Here is a 25,879-nt window from a genome sequence, read left to right as displayed (position 1 = left end):
CGGAATTCCTTCTACTCATTTGCAGTAAATTAAACCACATCAAACTTAAAGTTTTTTACTTAAATTTTACAATGTGTTTGTTTTCCCAGTGTTTGTGCTGTGCCCCAGGTTTACAAGGTTACTGCACATTACAGCATTGTCATCTGACACATGCACATCATTTATGGTCAGGGCTGAAGCACTATTTCTGTAAACAGCAGTAGGCTGGGGCAAAAGAGATTTCTGGTCTAAGTGCCAAAGAACAATGCCAGCTTCTGCTGCCATATGGCACAGGGACAAGCATCAGGGTCAGCTTTTCACAGTGTGTCGCCTGGTTTCCTTCCTCAGATTGATGAGCATTAGCCAAGGAAGTGTTCACATAAGCTTTCAAGGCAGTGTCACTTGTGTAGTCAGCCTGTGTGGATCTTTTTAAAAGAATAATATTAAAGATCTGCAAAATATTCAGGAGTCGGCTTTGGGGTTTGGGGTCCCCCCCAATCTTTTTCTTTTCTTCATAAGGGCTGACTAATAGCTTCTAAGGAAAACTAGTTGAAAAATCAATGATGTGGGGTGATTTTGGGGGTTTGGTTTGTTTGGTTTTTTTTTTCTGAGAAGAAAATCAGAATTATGAAATAAGGGATTTTCTTTCAAAAAATATTCAGACGACTCAAATATTGAAGAGGTCTGTTCCAATGAGAGCTACAGTCATGGTCAGAAAATTTCAGAACAGCCCATTTTATGTTGGAAAGATCAAAATTATACAATGCAACCTAGGACAGGAAGCCTAGGAGCAGCCATTTTCACCTCTAATTTCAGTGCATCAAGACAAGAAAGATGCAGAAAGGGTAGTAAGATCAAGTCCTCCAGCTGCAAGTGAGAAAAGATGACACCAAAGTGGCAAGAGCTGCCACCTGAAGGTCCATTGTATTGTCTGCTGCCCAGCATCAAGCCAGCTCTCCACGTGAACCTCCAGCTACCTCAGCCCAGCACCTTTGCAAAAAGACAGCCAGATACAACCACCAAGCTGCCCCTTTGAGCAGAAGCACTGCTGGCTCCCATCCACCTCTCTGGCACAAAGGCAGACAGCTAATTTAGGCTTCTCCCAGCTACTGAGCTCCCAGCTACTGAGCTTCTCACAATACTTGAAAACCCTTAATTATTTTTGAGAATTCTGCCTCTTCTCTCCAAGTTAGTTGAAATCACCCAACAGACTCAGAAGTTGTGAAGGGAGAAGTGGGCTCAGAGCAGGGTGATGACAGTGAGGGACACAGACAGGAAGACCTAGGATTTTAACTAATGGTCTTCTGGCACCCAAACTAATGAATTTTTCTCCACAGATGCAGGCAAGCAGTGGTACGTTGACAGGTCTGTGGGCACAAGAGCCTCATTTAAGTGTAATTTAAGACGCACATGAAAGGCAGCACATGTGAGACTGAATAAAGTCCCATGGGAGATTGATCGTCCATGTTCGGACTTCGAGTAGTAAAGTAAGAGTTTGAAGCTTGATTTCTGCGTATCCCATTCAGTTTTCCAACTAGGCCAAATTTCCATTACCTCATTTATAGTGTAACCCCAATCACTGAAGGGGTAAGCGCACAGCCCTGGTGTCCCAGGGAAACAGCTGGGTGAGGGAATGTGGCACAGAAGGCACCTGGGAGCTCCTCTCCCTGAAGTGACAGTGGTACCCATTCTCTGGAATGGCACAGAAAGGATGGTGTGCAAGGGCTTGAAAACATGAAAACTTTTAAAGAGGGCCAAGGTCTCCCTGAACGTCACTGTCTCGAGTCAGGCACGTTGCTGAGCTGGCCCCACCAAAACTTACTCTATTCAGAAAGAAGGCCCCAGAAGAAGCCTTTGAACTGCTCAGATATGGAACAGCCAACTTGTTTTAAGCTCAGAGTGATTATGCCAGACAGAATAGAAATAAAAAGGATTTATTAACACACCTCCCACTGCCCATTGTGTCCTTGCAGATAAATCCTTTGACTCAGCCTCTGCTTCAGCCAACTCCACTGTTTTTTGGTTGTAGCAAATTCTGCCCACCCCTTTTTGTTCCTTCAAATGGTCTTTCCATCACTTTTGAAATCAGGCCATGACTGTTCCTAGCTGTTTTCAGCAGTTTCCCTGTTCGTGTGTGCTCCATGGCTCGGCGGAGCAGCCTGCACTGCTCCCAGAGGAACTGGGTGCCACTCCTCCACACAGACCACCACCTTTCTGAAGAACACCTTTCACAAGATAAAATTAACAAATAAACCAAAACTGGGGCATCACATAGGCTTTTGCTGTTCAAACTGACAGCTCATTTTCCTGTTGTTTATTTGAAGAGCTCTAGTACCTCTGTGCTCTGCTGCAAGGACATAAAATTGGTCACTATGCTGATGCTCATGGGGGTCACAGAGAGGCCATATGCTGCTCCTGTGATTTGGGCAAGTTGAAAAGTTTCTGGGCACCGAGGGTTGCGCATGCTCACCATTAGAGCTTTACTTCTAGAAGTCTTCATTCATTTGATGTGTTTCAGGGTTTCCTCCACACCAGCTGTGGTGAAGTTTCCCCTGTGCAGACCATAACCCTGTAGTGCAGACACAACATCAGAGCTGCAGACAGGAGGTAAAAACAAAAGCAGCTGTCACCTCTTCATTTGGCCTAAAAGAAAAAATCCACAGGTTTGGGAATCAAGCAGAAAACGTGAAGTCTAGTACTTCAAAGAGGGGAGCTGGAATAGGCAGCTCCTGCCCCTATGCTGGTATGGACTGCTCCTCCCCTTATAGCATTGCACTTCACCATCACTATATGATTTGCACACTTGTGCAGCACGAAATGCTCTGCAGCCAGAGCATCTGGCCAGACCTCACTGGCTCCTGCACTGCCAAACCTTTTAGACTGTGAGTTGCTGAAATCCTGGAGTCAGGAAATTTTTCTTGGTTCACGGCGTGTCAGGATTTTGTGCTCTCCTTTTCAGTTTATCACTCTTCATTGGGTATGTTCTCTTGATTTGTGAACTGCTGGCCTCTAGGAATTTCAGTGCCACATGGTTATTTGTGGTTTGGCTTTCTCCATCTATCATTTTTTATGTATATAATTATGTATACCAGTCTCCACCCCACTCCAGCTCCTAAGACTGACTGAGTTCTTAGCTTCTCTCAGGGTTTTACTAGCCGTACCAGTTTCTGCCAGTCTACATTCCCATACAAGCACAGAGCCAGTCATTGAAACTTTCCAATGGCCCTAGAAAATTTCCACCTATAGCAATTATGGTACCATCAACCTCGAGTCACAGGCAGGAACCTTAAAGTCTTCCTTCTTAGTATAGCTGCTAGAAGAGGTAAAGGTTGACATTTTAATGGCAACCACTACATATTTTATGCAAATTAGGCTACTGAGCCCATTAATACATGCAGTCAGTGACCTAGCTACTTAACTGACCCATTTGGGTGAAATGAGAAAGACTGCAAGGAATATGGACCAGTTTCTCCTGACGTGTAAAGAGAAGAGGATGACACTTTCTGATCCACTACAAACTCACAAATAGAATAAATAGAGTAAATATTATAACTAATTACACACAGGTGTTTTCTTAGCAACAACAAAAATGCCAAAGGGAAAAATCCACAGTTCTCAAAGAATGAACACAGAAACAACACAAAACTTTTCTGCTACACATTGGTGAAGGAAGGATGGCGTTCTTCATTGATGCACAGAAAATTTGACCTATACTGGGGAAAAAAACCCCCAGAATTTTATCCTCCTCCAGCCAATGGAAGGGACTGCGTCTGCAGGAGAGTGATTGCACATATTTAGTGGCACTTCAACACACCATTTCAGTAAACAACCAAATTGCTGTGCCATAACAGCAGGATTGTGGTCTACAACATCCTTTCTCCTTTTGTGTCGTGGCTTTCAGCGCAGAGGAAGAGCTTGCCAGGCCACTGTGCTTTGCTTCCAGCTCAGTGGCTGCAAAGTCTGCAGGTAAAGAGGGTCTGTGGGGCTCTGCAGCCTTCAGTAACTAGGTGTGTATTAAGAAGATGGTTTTAGAGAATTTTTAACTCAAGCATCTAGGCCAAAATGTCTTCCTCGGTTGCAGTTTAATTCAGCATCACCTGGTCAAAAATGACATACTTCATATTCTTATGGAAAAATTGGAACTGACAAATTCATTACTTAATCAGGCTAATCTAGTAAATTAAGAGGTAATTCCCAAGAAATAATGAAAACTCTCTAGTGGCGTATTAATTACGACTTTCTTCTCAGCTATTAAGAAAGGAGGATTATGGATGTGGCCAAGAATAGAGAAAGAGATATTTTCAGGGTCAGTGGATTTGCCTTTTCAGGCATCTAACAGAAAAGAATAAATTGATTTATTTCTATGCAGGTGATTTGAGAAGCTTTGGACCAGGAATATTTTTTTTACTATTTTTTTTTTTTTTTACTATATAGCATAATTAAACTTGCTATTTTTCTAAGTTCAGTATCTGCCCCAAAAAATACACGAAAATTCATGGTTTTGATCAAAAATCCAGCAACCTCTGAAAACAGGCAACTGTCTCAGTGTTAGAAGTTTAACTTTATAATTATAACGTCATTCATTAAATCTGCTACCTGTGTATACCAAGAGCTGGCATAAGAAGATAGCAATTTGGGGGATATCCTGGAACATAATGGTACCATAGATTTGACTATGTGGCGATTGCATGTAAAATAACAAGACCAAGCTCCATGTTACATGAAAGGAAATGAATAGTGAATTACCAAGGTTTCCATTTAGGTGATTTATCTGCCTGCAGTGCAACATGTCTGTACTTCAGAATGAGCAGCTGGGCATAATCTAAATCTTATCTGCCTGTTGCCCAAACAGGAGAATAATGACAAGATGTAAAGCTGTTAATTTTTTTTATTTTTTATTTTTAATGTTTCCAAAGTTCCATTTCCCTGAAATAATAGCAAAAAAAATGCAGGAGTAAGTTTGAGTTTTGAAAAAGTTTCCTGTTTAAAAGAACAAAAGCAAAACCCAAAACCCAAATCCATCTGCTTTCCATGGAAGACTATGACCATTTACTACTGATGTGCAAGCTGCCCACATGGTCCCTGTTTAGTGCCTAACACCTGGCATGTGCTCAAACTCAGTACAGAGGCAACAAGTCAGCACCCCAATAGCCACATTTTTCAGTCCTTTTGCAGAAGTGGGTAGTTTATTATTATCATTGGTTCAAATATCTTTTAGAAAGAACATTTCACTGCTGTTCATCTAGCCAGACTAAAGGTATTTAAGGCATCATCAATGTTTACCTTGTCAGAAGCTATTCTTCACTATATATTCGCTATGTATTCTTCACTACTGTCGTGGTTTGAGCCCAGCCGGTAACTCAGAACCACACAGCCGCTCGCTCACTCCCCGCCTTCTTCCTCCCACCGCTCCCGGAGGGATGGGGATGAGAATCGGAAGAATGTAACTCCCACGGGTTGAGATAAGAGCAGTCCCACAACTAAGGTATAATACAAACCACTACTGCTACCACCAATGATAATAATGATTCGTGAAATAACAAGGGGAGAGGATACAATTGCTCACCACCCGCCGACCGATACCCAGCCCGACCCGAGCAGTAAGTAGGGCCTTCCGGGTAACTCCCCCCGGTTTATATACTGGGCATGACGTGCTGTGGTATGGAATACCCCTTTGGCTAGTTTGGGTCAGGTGTCCTGTCTCTGCTTCCGCCCGGCTTCCCCTCCTCCCTGGCAAAGCATGAGACTGAGAAAGTCCTTGGTTGGAATAAACATTACTTAGCAACAACTAAAAACATTGGTGTTATCAGCGTTGTTCCCAGGCTGAAAGTTAAAAAACACAGCACTGCACCAGCTACTAAGAAGGAGAAAAATGACTGCTATAGCTGAACCCAGGACAACTACGAAGGTGGTGAGGGACTGAAACACTTTGCCCAGAGAAGCTGTGAATGCCCCACCCCTGGAAGTGTTCAAGTGTTCAAGGCCCAGTTGGATGCGGATTTGAGCAACCCAGTCTAGTGGAAGGTGTCCCTGCCTGTGGCAGGGGGTTGGAACTAGATGAGCTTTAAGTTCCTTTCTAACCCAAACCATTCTATGTTTATATGGTTCTATAAGCTGCTGCTGATGGTACAGTGCAGAGGAACCTCACAGATGCTGATGTTTTCTGACAGAAACCAACAGTGCAAAGCCTACCTGATGGTGTACAGTTGTCTGGGATTTAGTTTTCTACCTACACCATAATGACAGGAAAACACTGCATAGCCAGCGCAGCTCTGGAGCAGAGCAAAAAGCTACAACCAGGACAGCATCTAGGTTTAAGGTTTCCAGCAACTTCCTTTTCCTGTCTTGAAGGTTAAGTGGCAACAAATAATAAAGCTGTGTGTCATTTATCACCCTGGGGCAAATGACTGCAAGGTAGACTCTGTGTGTGTCTTCCATCATTGTCCTTTAGAAAGCATTGGAAAAACCCAAAGCATGTAGGCAATCTGAAGGCAATACATGATTCCTCCTCTCCACATATTCCCAGTTTTACTGAGCATATATAATACTTAAACACAAATTATTGTGTCCCAACTTCCTCCAAGTCTGTCTTCTTTCATTATTGTATTTTTTTTCACATCCTCTCACTCTTTCAGTTTATTCAAAACAAAAAATGACTTGAAAGATCCAGATATAAAGAGGAAAAGAGTAGAACATGATCCCAGCAGATGCAATACTTGCCCCTTACTTTCATTTACAGTTTAAGCCACCACTGCTGTTGAAAGTAGTCCCATCTTCCCACTGCAGCAATCATTATTTTAATACCCTTTTTCCTTGCATGCTGGTATATTGGAGCAATGAACAGAACTAGGTAGCTAATGCAAGATAAAACTTTTGTATTTACCTGGAGCAATTTCTTCGATCTGTTTTACCACATGGATGTAAAACACTTATACTGAACAAGAAAAGGGGAGTGTAGGAAGGAGAAAGAAACAAGTGGCCTGGAGGGGCTGGTGGTGTGTGGAGGTTCTTCCGACAGAGAAGGGGGCTGTTTTATTTGAAGACAGCAAAGGTTCATGAAGGTTTATGGTTTTCACAAATCACTAGCCTTCGTTTTAACATGCCAAATCTTGTACTGCCAGTAAGATGGAGGATACTTTCTTTGGGAAGACAAAGTCCAAAAGGGAAAGTACCATATGCCTATATCCCTATTGTCAGTTCATAATCTCCGTGAACATAAAAATTCATCTTTGAGACAGACAGATATCTTTGACACTCTTTAGTTTTGCATCTATCTTCTGCATCAAGAATCATTCCATGAACCAGCTGTTAAATAGCAACTATTAACTTGTAAATGAGAGTAGGATAAAATACACGCTTTTAACAACACAGATAAAATAGCACTTTTTCTGCCTTTCAGCAAAAATAATCAGAGAACCCTGGTGGGATCTTATGTTACTCAGACTCCTTATTTGTTAGCTTTAACACTTTAGCACACTTGCTGATTATGTATGAAGTATGAAATTAAAACTTAATCAATTGTCAGAACAAATGAAAAAGTACACTATTCAATGCATTATTCTCTAGTCTTCTATTGTGTTTCTCCATTCACCTGCTAATTCCCAAAATCCAGCCATTTACAATGAAACTTCCAGTCATTAGTGGGATTTAGCAGGCTTCCACTGTAAAATAGTATTCACTTTTCTCATGAGAATTGGTATGTATAGTGTTGAATGGCACCAGATACAAAGGCTGTCAGTCCACAACTATATTTGATTTCAATACACTTATCCAAACTCATCTTCTGCACTGGGAAATTAACACATGAAGTGCAGATTTTTTGAATAGTTGCTTCTTTTTTTTATAATCATGTTCATCAAGACTCGCTTTGGTGCAGAGGTTTATGTGGGAAAACTAGGATGTGGCTGCATGACTAATTTTTAAAGCCTGTGCACAGCTTCTCAGGAATGCAGCAGGATATAACTCCTTAGTGGCTTTCTTGTGATGACTGAATTGAAATATATTGTAATGCTCCTTTGCTCAAGAAACATGACCTTGTTGGAAGTTGAGACTAGAGTTGAAGTATTAAGTGATTTGTCCTTTCCTACTCTTTTATTACCATTTTAGAGCAAATATTTTACATAAAATTAAGCAACAAACAGCTTATAAGTTAAGGTGATAATATCAGATCTCATTCCTGTTCATTTACATTTATTAGCGTAAGTGGTAGGATTTAAAAAATGCCATTTGACTTCCTTCGTTGTTTTTTCAGGAATATGTATAATCTAGAAATCATTTAATGAGTACCTTGAAAATTAAAAATTCATCTAAGCTATTCAAACCACATAGCAATTCCTAAGTTTCTTATTTTTCAAAAGAAATGAAAATTTTTCTAAATTAAAATAATTTAGAAACTTTCTTAAAGGCCAACAGTTCCTTAGATAGCTTTTTAGCATGCATGAGAAAAGTGCTATTTAATTTCATACTCAACTAATCCTTTAACAATTTTCTTTCAGGCAGAATATAAAAGGTTATTATTAATTCCTTAATAAAATAAAAAGTAAGTTATAGTGGATATGTCTTTAACCTTGGACCAGTTTGAGTAATTTTTTTCCCCTCAGATAAGACACCAAAGATCAGCACAAGTAGTAAGTGAGAAATTGACCTCTGGGAATTACACAGGAGTACTCCTCTTCCCTTTTTTTCAGATCAACTCTCTCTGGAAATGCCTCCTTGAAGGCACGAACTACTTCTGGTTTTAGCATCAGTCAGTCAATTTTATTCCTCCCACCCCTTAACTATCAATGGCAAAAGCTGTCAAGATCTCATGTTACCCACCTTAAATTTTAACTCCCTATTACACCGAAGTAATTTCACCAAGACTACACATAGTTAAGATTCATAATGAACGTGAAATTTTCAGAAGTTCCTATCTTAAAGCCTAATTTGCCATTTCCTATGTGCTTGGATTTGCTGAAGAAAAAAATTACCAATCTCTCTCCTTTGCAAGATACAGCACCAGGAATTCCCTTGGACATATGATCCATTGCATTTATACCTTACAAATAATCCTCTCTCTCAGTTTATCAATTCCTCTTTTACCAATTCTCAAACTCTCACCATATTATGCATCCCAGCTTCTATGCTGTGGCCATTCTGTTTGAAAAGAAAATAAAATTATAGGTGCTATTATTCATATAAGACCCTTCTGGTCTTATTAGCAGAATTTGAAGCATTCCAGGCACCTAATGAGATGTGTAGGAAAAAAAAATAATTACCTCTGAACAGCAACGGTGGTGGTAGTGGTGATGATGGTAGTAGTAGTAATAGCAGTAGCAGTAACAGTAATAGTAGGAATGTCAGCTCCTCTTAAGAGTAGCTCTAAACAAGTAAGCTAGGCTTCTTTCTCATAACTGCTTTTTTCTCCAGGCACTTAAAATTAGATGTGTACGTACAACTCATCACTAGCTTTAAAATCTGTTAGGAACATAGAAATACAAGGTATCTTCTGGGTTTCTGAGTCCAGTGTCTTCCTACAACAAGAAACATATATGAGGACATATCAGAAACACCTCAAGAAGAAAGTTTCTCGTCAACAGATCAAGTTCCACCTGAAAATTAACTGGAGTTCCTTAGCTCCAATGGTTCCATTGGAAAAAAACTTAAAATTATGTTTGATCAGCTGGTCAGAAACCATCTTCCAAATGCCAGTCAACATTTTTTATGGCTAATCTTTACCTATATGCTTTTTTCTAGCTCTGTCATTTAGAATAAACAGTTATTTTCTCAACCTGACATTTACTCATGGCTTGACAGATGTGCAGCACTGCAGGCAGATGCCAAAAAAATGGTATAACTGTGTCCAGTGTCCCTCCTCCACCACTTAGGTAGGGTGAACACTTTTGGAAATGACAGTGCTGTGGTTCATCACTCAAGTTGATGAATAATAAGGATCAGGAAGACATCTCCATCACAGGTGGGTCATTCCATGAACTCTATTTCATGGCTACTTTTTTCCTTTCTTTCGCCCTGCTGCAGAAAACTGCAGGTAAAACAAAGCCTCAGTATAGCAACTCAATTCTGTTTGGTATGGACTGTCCAAGTATATATACAAACAATTATAAAATGCATAGACATCACTTTTTGAAAGCTGTCATTTCCCAAAAGGACCCATTAAAGTAGAAGCATGCTGCAGAATTCCTATTAAAAACAATTAATTTACAGTCACTTTTTAAACGCCTAATTTTCCCACTAGCCTGTATGTAACACTACTTCAAAAAGCTACACACGGTCTCATTTAGTGAATATATGAGGAAGAGACCTGCATTATGTTTGCTAAAAGAACTGGGATTTCAATTCCATCTGCTGCTGGGTGTGTTTGAGTTGTACATTAATTATGCCTTTTTGTAGCTGTAAATTTGCTCCAGATTAGTAGGTAATTAGCTCTGCACATGGATTCATTACACTGCATGGCTCCTTTGCACTTTTATAGTTTTAAATTATTCCATACTTATGCTTTTTAAACTGCTTTTAATACCTATCTTATTTGGTGTGAACTTTCAACCTGTCTTATTCAGACAATTTTTTTCCCCTTAAGAGAAAACATGTTCCTTTGATTCTTCTCTTGTGGACCCTTTTGGCTGGTGTAAAGTCAGCTTTGTCCATGGTGCTACTCTAAGATACAAGATGAAACTGCTTCTTCTCCCAGTCTTACAGGGAAACTCAGCATACTCACATTCAGCATTTGCTACATGGAATGACTTAAGCTAATGGATTTAGGAATTACACGAGCACTCAGCAGGGTGTATATACCTACTCGTTACTGTACACACTTTAAATCCTTGTCACGTCAAAATAAAACTTTCCCACATGTGGAACATTTTTGCTCTTGATCACTGAGTTTTCTCCTGGTTTTCGAAATGCCCAGAAGTTCTGAGCTGTCTCCTTTGTAGTTAAGACCTGTGAGATATGCTTGAAAATGTAACACATCTGAAATGAGCTGCATAAAAATTGCCTTTATGTCTGTGTGTGTCAATGTTTGTGTACACTTAGAAAATATGTGTCAAAGAGGTCAAGCTGATTTCCCTCATATTTTAGGAAAAACATCACTCTGAGCTGAAAAAATGTATGCCAAGTTTCTGCCTGAAGCAAATTTCTACAATCAAATTAAAAACCTTTGAGACTAAGAGTTTACAATAGAAGTACTAACACATCCTTAACCATGGCAGCACTAGCAGCCACTGCAGTAATATTAAAAAAGCTCTCCCTACCCACTATCTAAACTAAATAAAAGAGATGCCATTTTCCAACATATACCCCAGGCTACCAAATAACAATGATTTAATGTAGTTGCCCTGTGGTAACATAATAGCATTGCAAACCTTTGAGCCAATTTTTCCTTTCTTTTCTTTTTTTTTTTCTTTTAAAATATATGCCCCATAGGGAAAGGATTGCAATTTAGCTCTTATTTGTGGATATATCGCTTTCATTTCGACAATTCTTGAAAGCCTTCCTGCTGCCACATGCTACTGTATGCAAGCACCCAACTGAATGAAGACCCACCAGGCTTTTTCAGGAGTTTATTCACAGGTTTGGCTTTGCTTATTGTAGTATGCACCACATTTAAATTAGATGAGGGCTACTGTAAAGCAATAACATTGTCAATGACTGGAATCTCACTTTCCCCTCTAACAGTCTGAAGCAAATTAATGTATTGGTTGTTCATTAACAAGTAAACAGTTTCTGCTACAATGTCAAGGAAAAAGAATGTGTTCATTAATATGAACAATCTTCATCTACAAAGATGATTTACACAATGCATGTCATGAGATAGCTTCCCCCTAACTAATACACTACCAAACTGAAAAGCTGATTCTTAGGACTTTCTTGAAATTACAATACTGTTTGTTTACCTATAAGAAAGACAGGCTCAGTCACCTATGCCACCATTATAAGCTCTATAGTAAGTACTTAAAAAAAGAGAGATTTCTGGAGTCACTTGTGGAATTAATAAAATTGATAACTACAGACTTACATTGCATCAATGATACATATTATTCCTGTGATAAGTTAAGCTAAAAATAAGATTTGGTTATAGAAATTCCTTAAACGACAACACTGAAATTATTTCAAACTTGAAATTTTTCAAGAATTTTCTGAAAAAATCAGCAAACACTGGCTAAAAAAGCAAAGCAGTTTGGATACACCAATGTAATCAGCATGCCTAGTGCTCTTCTGTTAACCCTCTGAGTAAAACTATAATATTCTGGAATTTTTTTGTACATTAATGCTATGAGAATTGTAACTTACAGAAATATTAATTTATATGTCATGACTTAATGAATCATGCTCTAGATATATTTTGGCTAGGCACCTCATCTAGTGAGCTATTCATCCATTCTCAAGTTTTAATTACCTACTGAAGAAGCCAGTCTCTAGCAACTATAAGGGAATTTTAGATGATTGCCCTAGATTTGACGCTTAACTATTAGATGGATACATCTATATGAGACAATGCCCAGCTCGGTGCCATTTAACTAATCCTGTGCTATCACCTATCAGTACTACATTTTCACATCAAAGTTTATTCACTGAATGTAAGCTCACTAAAATATTGCACTTAGGTTGGAGTCCACATTATCCTCACTTACATTTAATTGAGAAGATTTAAGCTGGAAGTGATCCTGTCCTACACTTTTGTTAATATTAAGATCAGATTATCAAGCATCTCCAGAGACCGAATATTAGATGACCTGAAGCACCCTTTGGAAGTGCTCCTCTCCATCTCCCTGGTGATAGACAGTTCCTACCAGGACTGCCATCCATCTCAGCTAACTACACAGGCTTGGTGGGAAGAAGTTGGCCTTGTATATGTAATACGCATTAGGAAAAGAAAATTGTCGTCACATTTAGCAACAGTACAATGCAATGATTCAAAAGCGAAATGAAGGAAGAAGTGAGGAGGACTGGTATGTATTATAGTAAAATGACCACACTGTGCTATGTGCTCTCTGCTCTCACAGATTATCACATTAGAAATAGTCTGTTATCTTTGATTTCTTGTTTTCACTGGTGTTTCAAGTATTTTTAGGCCCACATTTTCTGTCTTCACTTACCCCCAGGAATTCAGAGGTTAGACAAGAAAAAGGGCAGTCACTGCCAAACGAGCCTGAACCATTATTATTTCCATGAAACCATACACATATACACATATATATGGTTATATTTAAAAATATATATGGATACACAGATATATTTAAAAACATCTTTGAAAACTCTTTTAAAACAGTTTAAATATTCAGATATCTTTCCTTGAGGCCTAAAAAAGAGGCTATCAGCAATTTGAAACCCACTCTCTCACAGACCTAAAAAATAACAAGGAAGAAATGTATTTTTATACTTAAGTTCATAAAACAGGAACCAAAGATCAGAAACATATAAGATGCTGGGGAAGAGTAGGGTTTTCAGGATCTAGGATTATTTTCACATTTATTTGAAGTAGTACAAGATGGTGTAAGATGAAGGAGCCAAACATTTTAATGATAACCCTGTATTCTAAAGTAAAGCAAAGGTGATAGGAAAATCCCAGATGGGTTTTTGAATAATATTTCACATGCATAAGGTGAAGTATATTTTTATATTTAGTTTTTTGTCCTGACTTCCCTCTCTAATTAAGAAGAATGAACGTTGGCCTTTGCTTTAAGACTGCCGAAGTTTCCCAATAGTCAAGTAGCATGTGGTATTAATGGATACTTTTTTATTATGAAATATATGTCTTTCATTTACATGGCTGAGTTGTATCTCTCCTAAAGGGAAGGCTGTGATATAATGTGGGAAGAACGATGCTGGAAGAACATGTGACAGATCCTGACCTACAGTAAATTGATGAAGGTAAGTGACAAGGGAGGCTTTACCTTGGCTGAGGAAAAATAATCCCTGTCCTATCCAAATGTTATCAAACTACAACCAACAACATCACAGTCCAGTGGCTGTGCCCTATCTACCAAGGATCTTCTCTCTGCTGTGACTCTAGGGTCACCTGGGCATGGATCTGCCACAGATAGCCCTTTCCCAAAACCTAAAATATGAGAACTTTTGTATAGCAGTTCCTTTATCCCTTCACTTCTTTCCCCTGTGGAGTTCTCCAACAAGACACTTATTTGCTTCACTTGGGTTAAGATGTTATGACTCAGGTTCCAGTAACAGAGGCTGTGCACAGGCCTTCTGCCCATGGATGTATGTTCAGAGATCAGAGTCTCCCAATGACTTAGGGTGAGATTCATTCTACTAAACTCATAAGCTGAAGTTTGGTGTCAGATGTAAGCTTCCAGCACTTTCTTCTACCATCAATGGAGAGCAATAGGTGAATCAAAGCATGAGTCCTGCCTAAAATGTGTGCCCATGACAGGTGAGATGAATCAAACCTGGAAATGCTCATCTCTCTGTATTACCAAGGAAATCTGGAGAACTAGTTTCTATTAAATGTCTCGTTTCTAGATTATTAACACTGGGTGAATTTAAAAGTATTCTGTATGAAATGCTTGTACCACTTGTGTGAAGATTCACAAGATGAAATTCCTGTATTTGAAATCTTTAGAGCTTTTAGAATATAAATTTTCACGGTTGAGGCAATGAAAGATGCACTTCAAAGGATGGAGAAACAAAAGAATTTCAATGTTTCTTGAAATACAGTTCAAATGATACTTCCAACTAGAAATGCAAAAGAGAATTACACTAGCTTCAACAAGCTGCAGGTACACATTCGCTGCCACAGCTGCTCTTAGGGACAGTTCCTTGAGCAAATACGAGTCACAGGAAGTGGCTCTGTAGGCAACTTGCCCTGTTCCTCCAAAATTTATTTATACTTCCTAGCAAGATCAGAAAAGTCTGCTTTTTTTTTTGGGCAGCGTATTGATATTTCTAGTGGTATAATTTGAAAGAAAAAGGGATAAAGAAAGAGAAAAAGAGCAAGGAGAGAGAGAGAGAGAAGCAAACACATCTATGTGACTTTTTAAAAACAGAGAAAATTTTAACTTTAGAGCAGAAAACTTCCATTTTATATGAGTAATAAAAGCAAGTATAAATTTTGCAATGTTGGTTTTTATTTTAGAATAGGAGTTTGGAAGTTGCCTTTTTCATTCAATTGATATTCTGAATGATTTCATAATTTTTTTTCTTTTAAATTATCACATTTGAAGCAAAAGTCTACAAAGTGTAATATTTCTGTGAAAGCCAACTTTAGGATAATGGTTAAATAAAATGCTATAATGCTGTGTTGAGGTTTTAACAAACTACAAATGTGTATACTCTCTGTAAACATCCATTTTATTAAATATTACAAATAGAACTGGTGATAATTTTTAGTTTGTCCATTCTAAGACAGAACTTCCACTAATTCAGTTTAGGTTTTACATATATATGAAATTACTTGTATTTTCCCGGATTTAGAAGTACTTCAGCTATTTTAAGTGTTATTCTTATCAATATTAATCTTTAAAAATGACTCTCCCAGGATAACCAGGTCATGTTGAGAGAATGCCTGTACATTTCTGAATGTGAGGCAAAGGAACCAGGAACTTCTCAGCTAGATCATTACATACCATTACATGACAGAACGTGTCCTCAAGCCATTTCCCAAGACTCTGCATTGTCATTAGCAGCAAACGATATGGAAGCAACCTTTTGTAGCCATCATCATGCCATCTTCTGTAAACTATGAGTCTGCCCTAAACTGAATTTCCCATTTAGCCTGCATAATATCCTCCAACAACAGTCACTGCCTGTGGAAGTATGATGCAGGTTTAGAAAGAGCTGCTATAGAATATACTGTTCGTTTAATTTTATTTTCATTTTTAAAGCCTATATTTGTAACCCCTAAGGAATAGTGCGTTTGATTTGGCCAGAAACAGGCAAGGAACTTTAGGGTACTATAAAAGATATGTGCGTATAAAAGCAAAAAAGAAAAAATAAAGCCCTAATGTGGGTTGTCAAGATTTAAGTAAGTTGATCTTTTACTCAGAGGGTTAACGTGCTAAAATTACATACTGCAGTTCCTAGCTTCACTGATGAAAACATTCACTGCTTCTATCTTTAAATAAAAAAGCAAAATAGCCTTAACCCTTTGAGGATCATATTAGCAGCAAGTTGCAATCTAAATAGAGAACACGTATTTCAATCAATTAGGAAATTATTCTTACAAAGATTCTGTGAGCACCCTTTTGTGTTCCACCATCCCAGCATTTACCGCTGGATAGATCAGCTGTAATCACTTCACACAGGTCTGAAGGATTTTCAGGGTCTCAAAGGGTTAAAGCCAAGACTTTTGAGTAAAAGTGTTTTATTAAAAGGGTGAGTTAGGTGAGCGAACAGTCTCGGATGAACTTGGTGAATAGTCTTCCGATTCGGAGTTGAGTTCAGGTGGAGCTTGCTGTTCCTTATAACGTCCCCTCACATCCTGGTTGCGTCTTCGTCGGAAAACCTGCCTCTCCTTATCAAGAGCGGTGGTCTGGCAGGGGCATAAAATAAGAATAAATGAAATTAGGCTGTGTGTGAAATGCAAAGCTAACGAAAACCATGAGTTTATGTGGCCTGCAAATACCAGGGATAATAAATGTTCAGACCAAATTAAACCTGTTCTGTCTCATTCAGGTCTGAAAGGTTGAGCCCACAACATAGCTAAATGCTTTAGAAAGTGCATTTCCCAAACCTTAAGAGGTAGCGTGACATCATTGAGCAGATACAGTACCATATATATGCATGCCATATGTTCTACTTCTGGAAGCTATTAATTTCATCCTTTAATAGATTCAAATTTCAAGTCAAATACCAACTGACCTTCCCCCCACCCTTCTCAAAGTATATATCTCTTTCTACAGACAAGGCAGAGATATACGTTTGTCTGTGATTTGACCTAATGAAGGCTGATCCACGCTCACCCATGTTCAAGACAGTGCAATCAGCTAAGAAAGATGAATTGTGATGAAGTTGTCAGACAACAGAGAAAAACAAACACTGAAGGGAGATAGCCCAGCTCTCTGACACCTTCTCATGCTGCTCTATGGATGTTCTTAGGGAGAATGCTTAATTCTGATGGAAAGACCCATTTAGCCTGACCACCTGTTTCCTCCTGTTAACCAAAGTCTATCAAATTAAATACTCCACTAATTTTATCCAGGTCTATCTAGAGTACCTAGGAAGGGCGAAGAAGGATGTTTTCTTCGTGGTCTTTATTTTTTGCTCATTCTGCAACTATTGAGAATGCAAGTCTCAATAAGATGGTTGTAACTTCTAGCCACATCCCTTCTTCTGCTTTTCTGGAACATTTACATGGTGAAACTGCAACCCACATTAAGGGCAACCCAAGTCTGACTAATGATTTCAATCCTGGGACTGGTTTTCTTGAGTATGGATTATTAGACTGCACAAGTTCAGCAGAATGGCCTTGATTCAGCAAGAGCACTTTGACACATAGCTAACTGTCTTCTGGAGCAGGGCTGCCTTCTTAAAACATGGCTCCTGATTGTTTTGGAAAAGCAAAACAGAAAGAGGCTACTAAGATGACATACAAAATGTAAGCAAATATCTGATCATGCTACTGGAGGCAAACATAACTTTGAGAATTGAATAAGTTTAACTGGTAAAGCTTGTAAAATTTATCCCTAGTATGAAAATCTCCTTTTAAAAGAATGCGGCCAAAAGGTTATTCTGCTTCAAAGGATTTATTGTGTTCTCTTGAGACACACATGACTGATTTCTCTAGAAAATTTACCAGTTATAGTGTGAGCCTCATAGGAGAGCAGAGATGTATTTATAGCCAACATATTTTTGAGAACAGAATGAAAACTATATCCATCATACTGGTGCAGAATAGCATTATAGCAATTCACGCTCTAAAATAATGCAATCAGCATTCAATAATGATGTAACAGAGACGGAAAGATGGACAAGAGTACAGAGCTACTATAGCAAATGGATTTAGTTAGGCTAAATGGCTGAACTATTATTTTTGTGTCTAGAACCTACATAGCTCTACTTTAAAGGGGTAAAATAATTAGCTTTAATAAGTTCATCCCCATATTTTAAATAATAATTGCTACAAAATGCAACACTTTTCATCTGCTGAGAATTTGTTTACTGATCGTCTTTCGGTTAAGAGCTCTAATTAGTATTTTCAATGCCTTCTATGTTTCTTAGTCTTGAACCAATTCAGTTTTTGATTATTTTTAATGTGAAACAGAAGAATACCTAGATCTTTTACACACAGTGAATATACAGCATACAGTTTGTAATTCTGTGTGAAAATTGAAAAGAATGCCATATATTACCACTCTATAAAATACAGATTTCCATTTAAAAGATTTTTTTATGCTTACAGGAAATAAGCATTTATTTAAAGTTGAAACCACATCACATCATCCTGTGGTAATAGATACTCTCCTCTGAGAAAGTTAAACATTTCTGGTTGAATAAATAAAAATACTTGTATTAAATTCAAAATTTATTTTTAAAACCTGCTACATGAGAATGGTAAATGTGTATGTGAAAATTGAAGATATTTAAAATTAAATAAGAGAATACTTTGAATAAAATATTCATTTTGAAATTTCATCTAGGACATTGCTTTTTTTTTAAAGGATGAAATTCTAAAATTGCAAAAGTACTTAGATAATTAAATATAAGGACATGTTTTTAAAGATGTCTTTAAAAAATAAACCCCAAGATACTAGTTTGCTAATATTGTTGGGGAAGCTTTGGGGGCTTTTGTTTAAATGCATTTGTTTAAATAAAGGCACTTCCTGACTCAATAATGAAAAATATTAAGCAAAAAAATCCTGATGATCTCACCTGATCCAGCACCTTATTTCTGGCTTCCTAACACTTCAGAAACTTCCTGAGATATTTAGAGACTATAGGTTTTGTTACATTTTTATCCAAAGTCTCCACCAAATTTCATCTAGTTGGTCTTTGCAAAGACATGCTTGTAGACTCAGGGGCATTACTGTGGTTACTCTCCTGGGCTGAGACGTTCATAGTCTTTCTCACCCAAAGAGTGTATAGAATAAAAATGCATAAAGTTACAGAGAGCCAAAGAAGGAAGTGTTTATCTAGAGAAAGCAAAAATACACAGGTCGTATTCTAACCTTTCGTATTTAACATGTCAGAACCACGAAGCAGGTCACCTCTAGCCACAGACAGAGAACTTACAAGCCCTACTAAACTTTCAAGATCTGGCTTATTCTACCCAATCGATGATGCTTTGAACTTCCAGTGTCTAATACACTGCCGGGTGGTATTGCCATTCTACATTCTGCACAAATACTATTTTTCATTTAATGAGGTCATGGTTACTTTTTACCTCTAAAGAATTTAAAAATACAATAGATTAATGGTTTGGAATGCAGAGGACATGGTAAGTTACATTTGAGTATTGGCCGCATGTGTTTTGTACAAGCAATTTTCACCTGCTGTACCCTCTAGTGCACGAGTATGTTCTAAAAATCAGCTTTTTCATTGTTATTACTGTTTTTGTAGCACGGGCCTCTTATACACATTGTCTTGGTTTAAGAGATGTATTATTTCATCTGCTATTCAGCTGGGTAGTTCATCAGCGCATGAATCAGTCCATTATGGATTTCTATGGCACTTCTACTTGAGGGTACTCTTTTAATAAATAATAAGAGGATCTGAAGTGCACTTATGCTTCACAGGGCTGCAAATGCCAGATTTTCATTATCATATTTCGACATTTTTTTCCCTGGCTTGAGGTGAAAGAGTGAAAACTTTGAGCACTATTTAATAGTGGCAACTAAATGTAATGGCAACTAAAATGTAAGGATAGCATTCTCATTTAAGATATGCAGCTGTCCTCCTACAATCCATATGAGGAAATGTAGAGCTTCTTATCCAGCAGCAGATAAGTGGATAGCCTCTAATAGTTTGGTGCTGATGGGTCTGAAGCACTTCATTAAGCACTAATGCAGTTTGCATCAACATTTAGTAATCCTGACACTCAGTACTAAATAGTTAACAAGCCATTTTTGGAAATGCATTGAATTTGAAGTAACGTAGCATTATTTTAAAACCTTTGTTTCTGCCACCCCTATACTAAGATGTAGTTAGCATTTTTCCAGGATTTTGCCATAGGGAGTGTCTTTACCCTGATTCCTACCTCTTGATGTTGCAGGACCTGGGCCATACAAATTAGGTTTTTACCCTGGAAAACGTTGAACTCTGTGTTTACGAACAGACACTCAAAAACTACAACTGCTTTGATATATATGTTGGATTTGCAGTAGGAAGCACCTTATTCTAGCTGTGGGGTGATATTTTCTGTCAGGTCAGTAATTATTGGATTGAAGTAACTGCATTTTATGAATGTGAGAAGTGACTGTTTTTCTTTTCACTTGTCTTAATTTACTGCTGGCCACCAAATATAGATATATATTCATTTCATTAATAAAAGAACATTATTGTGCATTTTGCCTCTTAGCCCATCCATTATTCACACCAGCCAGGAGACTGAACTGGGGATGCAGCTGTTCACACATTAATCTCAGAAAACCTTCCCTTCACTCACTTTCATTCTGCAGCAGCATATTTGCAATTTGTTTGCAATTTTTGTGCTGCTTTGTTTAGTGTGTGGAGTTACACAGACATATGTACTGAAACACAGGTATTTTTCTTTCAGTGTATTCTTTTATATACATGTATGTGTATGCACATATTTAAATGTTCACACCTAGATAATTTTATCTTATTTCCTTACGCTTCTGGCTAGTGAACTCAATACCTTGAGATATGCATCAGCAGGTTTCCTTACTGTAAAAATGACCATTAAACAATGCTTGTGGAACGAGCCAGGCAGCTTTTCAATCTGTTCTTTTTTAATTTTTTCCATGGGTTTCTCAAGTTTTACATACATATATATATCTCTATATATATATGTGATCGCTTCATGATTCGAGACACTTTTTGGAGAGTACTTCAAACTTAGCAATGCACCTCAGTCCAAGAGTGAAAGACACAGGTTAGTTTTAGCTCCTCGGGCACAAGCTATAACTAAGTCAAGTTACACAGTGATTTGGAGATGTGCAAATGACCACATCGAGGGGACAAGTTAATCGAGTGGATTTGAACCTAGACCTCCAAATACAAAAGGCCAGTGCTTTAGCACACCATGTAACTTCTGGCATGAAACTTAGCTAAAATGAAAGTAAAAAAGAAAGAAAACCAAATCAATTTGATGTATGTTTTGTACTGCGTTGGTGAGTACAAAGACAAGTATTCTACACATGTAACTGCTGAATTCCTATTGCTATATTTAAGTTTGTGTTTACTCTTTGACATCCCCCCCTTTTTAGAGACACAATTCCTCAGCTGGTTTCAATTACATGTGGAAGAGACTTAGTGCCAAGTTGTTTGCATGGGTGAATTTTATTTATAGTTTGTAAATCAGTTGTGGTTTCTTAGTCAAAGAGCAGGAGAAAAGATTTTTAAATGAGTTTAGATGTTTGCCTGTTTTTACCAATACTCAGTTTACAGAGGGTTTTAAGGTATTAAAAATGGCACTTTACAGATATCAAGCCTGATTCTCAACTTCCTTGTTCCATGTCAAGACATCTGGCTGTAACTTTTGACTTGAAAATGTATTGTATCAACCTGGGACAGGTGTAAGTAACTCAACAGATGCAAAGTATTAGGAACTAGGAACCAAACACAGAGGATGGAACGATAGGTTTTTAAATGAGCTATTTGGATACATATAAAACTGTGATAGTAAGAACTGTATTTTAAAAATCCGCTATTTTATTAACTCAGTATTTCTGGATTGATGATTATGTGAAGTATCTAACATAACTCATCTCCTTTCTATTGTCATTACATGGATAATATCATTAATGTCTTTCCCATATATTTCCTGGGTTTTATTTTGCTCCTTTACCTTTTATATAGTATCTGTAGACATATAGAAAATAACATATGCTAACATTGTATGCTTCTATATAATATTACATATACTAATATTTCCTACTATGTTAGATACAACCACTCTGATGCTCCCTTGATGTTCAGAATCAGCCCAGAAAAGGCAGAAAATTCATGCCATTCTGTCAGTAGCAGATTAAAATAATGTTAAGATTCAGACATAAACCAGAAGCAGTAAGGAAATTCAGGATCAAAGAAAACATTGGAACTTAACTTACACAAAGTTTTGCCTTCAAAATGTGCTGCCATTAGGAGGTACAGGTAAAGCAGCTGAAGAAGGCTATGGACTGGACACTGCAAGAGTCAGGGCTAAAGGGAAAGCTTGAAATACTTTTAATAGTCTGGCTTAGTTACAAGAAAGCAAAAAAAACCCTCTTAAAAGCCTCCTTTAAGTACATCTTAAAAGAAAAGTTTTTTTTTCAGTAAAAAAGACAGTAAATCTATCAATTATGATATTTCCGAAGGACAATGCAGGTGCCATTTTGACTGTCTGTGGTCACTGTTGCTAAATTCCAGGAAAGAGAAATTATAAAAGATGAATGCATTTGCTTTAACCCTTTTACAAAGAGATCTAGCAGAGAATGGGATGACTTTGGAGAAAAAACATAGTATCTCTGCTCAGAGATGTATCATCTCTGCTGTCTTTGACTTGAGTTGACGTTAGTAATTTGAGGTGAATGAAGATGTGATTGCACCATGGGCATTACCTACCTGCACCAAGGCTGGCTTTTCTGGCTATTAACAACAACGTTTCACCAACATTGGGGCAGTGCAGACTGTGGGGGTTTAACTGGGACCTCCAGGTCTCACCCCCTACCAGCACTGACTTGGCCTTTCCTGCACTTCTGATTGCAGGGCTGATGTTCCAACAGCATCAGGTGGGCTAATTATAAAACATGTATCAGTCTGGGGTCCAAATGGTTTTACTGACTTGACCCCTGTGTTTTTTCTGTTCCTCGTGTTAGAGGAACAATGTAAGATTTTCCAAACATTATATCTCATACCTGCTACAACAACTATCACTGTACATAATGTTTGTTGTATCTTAGCATCTCAAAAAATTCACTTTTGCACACATTATCCTACCGAAATGCAATAAAACAGGATGCAGAATAGGTACATAGAAAATCAGGACTTTGAGGCCCTTTGAATAGGAAAATCTTTTAGGCAGAGAAAGGGAAAGCTTTTCAGGTTGATTGAAGGATATTTCCTTCCTTCCTAGTGCCATTTAAAAAGATATTTTAGAAGACTGCTAGGGATGAAAACGATCAAAGGAGTGGAGAAGAAATGAACAGTTTAACACTAAAAAAGGCAGTGTTAAATTTTCCGTGGGACCTTGCTGTACTTGTGAATTCAGGTTAATTTTCATGTGCCTGTGATAAACTAACTGTTTTATCAACGGGAATTGATGAAACTTTTCATAAGCTTTGCATTTGTGCTACTAAAAAGTAAACTCTTGCTGCATCAAAATGGTTTTATTTAGACTAAAATATTGGTCACTACAGTAGTTGCTTGTTTATTGGAGATGAATAAGGACAGAACACAGGGCAGTGCTTGTTTAGAGGTATCCCCTGTTATAGTAATTCCTAATTAAGCATCTACACCTAGGAGCCCTGCTCTCCCAATTTGCCTTTCCGCACTAGGTGCCCTGTTTAGAAAGCACTAATTATAAGCATTGTTGTTACTGCCCCCAGCTGGAAAACAGAGCAGTTTATGTATGAATAAAAGAGATTATCGCCCATCTGCTCCAGCCCATTATTCAGGGATGTGTCATTTTGTATGCTGATGGCAGCCATTACTACTGCTTTAGTCAAATGGCCTATTTTGTTTTTTTTTTTTTTTTATATATAGTGTTTATTTATTTACCAAGTTTCAGAATTAGAGTCTCCCCCCCACCTTCTCAAAATGCATATTTGTTTCAAAATTTGGGCTATGCAGTTAAACTGAGTCAAGGCCAATCCGAGAGGAGATCCTTGCTTTTATCACAGGCTCCTGTTTCTGGTGGTCTGCTCCCCTGAAGCTGGGGTTTTAAAAGATCCAAACACTGTTTTATCGCAAATGGAAAGACAGATTTCTTCCTTTCCCCCCCTCGCCCCCCCTTTTTTTTTTTCTTTTTTTGTGTGTAAAATAAAAACAATAACGCAGAGAAGGAGTGTATGCTGATCATGGAGAGCAATTCAACTCCAGAAAGATAAATAAAGCTCATGTCAGCTTTCCCCCATTTTACAGAGGTGGCATTAAATTTGTAACTATTTGACAAAGTCCTGCTTGCCACAAAATGCCATCATTGCAAGCAGAAAGGAAAAATTGCTCTAACACTATCAAATCCACACTCAACTAAAGTTGGGCACTCAGAGCCCATTCCCCGCTTCTCCAAACTAGAAAAGCATTTATGTTGTGCTGCTGTCTCTCAGCTCTATTACAGGGATGGAGCCTGGAAAGCGTGATGCCAAGTGACAAGCCAGACCAAGCAGATTTTGCTATTATCTTGCAGGCCATGGTAGGTTTATAGCCACCAGCGCAAGTGTGACAGGCTGGAATTACAGGTACTGCTACACACTCGAACACTTGGAGTGAAAGTGTTTCTCAACTCTTGCTAGCTGGTGTTCTAATGGATGGGAACCACGTTTCTACTTTTTGCTTGAAAAATAGGAATTTTTTTTTAATTTTTTTTTTAATTTCCCCAGAACATCCATATAAGAATCTACTTAACTCTCAGTGTGTGCCAGGGAACTGCTAGGTTTTATGGAAACCATGCTGTAGCCCAATCCATGCACTCAGTGAAGTGATCCAGGGTGGGAGTTTTACTTTACTGGAAATACTTGCAGTGACCATCTCTGCTCTTTTGTTAACGTGGTTAATTTGCTGAGTTTTTCCAAACATCTCACAGATGAGTTTTTAAAGACTCCAATCACTGCAGTGTTAGAAAAAGCAGATTTTGCAAGAAACTTGTAAAAATTTCTCCAGCTATCAAAATGTGGGTCTTGTGAGTAACAAGAAGGAAAAAAGCCAGCAAAAAACCACTTGATGGAAATTCCAGGGATCTGGATTCATTGAGGTGTGTGGGCCTTGTGTGGGCCGTCAGACCTGGATCCCTCCTTGCCCCCACGCTAGAATAACCCCCTCCCACCCAGAGTCCCATTTTGTCATACAGGTTAAGCCAGCTAACAACAACCCTGGCACAGTTACACAATGAAGAAAAATATATTCAAAAGACTCATGCAATATTTAAAAAAAAAAAAATCAAAATAAATAGGTATCAGAAAGGGTTTAAAAAGAAAAGAGAAAGAATGCATTGTTAGAAACACAAGCTTACCAGCACATACAATGCATTGTATTTCATTGAACTTGGGAGAGTTTCTACGGCCCGCGTTATGTAAATGCATTGTTCGATCTAAGGTAAGGATTGTGTTTAGTGGGTTTAAAATGACAGTATATAGCTCCACTTGCATGGAAAAAGAGGAAAATATATGCTGAGAGCCTGTTGCTGCTCCGTGTGTTTCAAAACAGGAGCGTAGGGGAAGCAGATGCCTTAACAAGCGATAGGGAGGGAGAGGGTGCGTACTTCAGCATATCTAGTACATTTTCTATATACACTGTCCTTTTAACTACAGGGGAAATTGATACTGAGCATGTGCAATGAGGAGAAAGCTGGCAATGTGGGTGTGAGGGATGGGTGAAGAAAGGGAATGAGGGGGTGTGGCATCTCAATCAAGATTAAAACGAAACTGATAAAGCAGCATATGGACCGGATAACAAATCAAAAAGCATGTTTATCCACTGAAGGAACTGGTTAATGGAGACTGCCAGCACGTTGCCATGGAAACACTGACTGTTGGCGCTGCACCATCTCATACCTTATCCAATACATTCCTGGTTGTTGGTAGTAGTCCAAAGACCCTGATCTCTTGATGGTAAACCCGTGGTCCAGCTGAGC

At 38.2% G+C, this 25,879-nt stretch overlaps 1 protein-coding gene across 3 annotated transcripts in view; it reads right to left on the bottom strand.

Annotated features, from left to right (window-relative positions):
• Nucleotides 1-11,523: 11,523 nt before the first annotated feature.
• Nucleotides 11,524-25,879, bottom strand: part of DCLK1 (doublecortin like kinase 1) — a 244,224-nt gene continuing 229,868 nt past the window's right edge. Inside the window, exons 17-18 of one of the 3 annotated variants that reach the window (XM_030476083.1) lie at nt 25,800-25,873; nt 11,524-16,462 (exon numbers count right to left, since the gene is read on the bottom strand). In XM_030476083.1, the coding sequence (XP_030331943.1) occupies nt 16,405-16,462; nt 25,800-25,873 (132 nt within the window). In that variant the 3' untranslated portion in view covers nt 11,524-16,404. Of the gene's footprint in view, nt 16,474-25,799; nt 25,874-25,879 lie in introns of all 3 variants that reach the window. The other 2 variants (XM_030476084.1, XM_030476082.1) reach the window with 2 other exon arrangements.

The sequence above is a fragment of the Strigops habroptila genome, chromosome 2, assembly GCF_004027225.2.
Source record: "Strigops habroptila isolate Jane chromosome 2, bStrHab1.2.pri, whole genome shotgun sequence".
In the NCBI taxonomy this organism is placed as follows: Eukaryota; Metazoa; Chordata; class Aves; order Psittaciformes; family Psittacidae; genus Strigops; species Strigops habroptila.
This window is presented reverse-complemented; position numbering and strand designations above follow the sequence as displayed.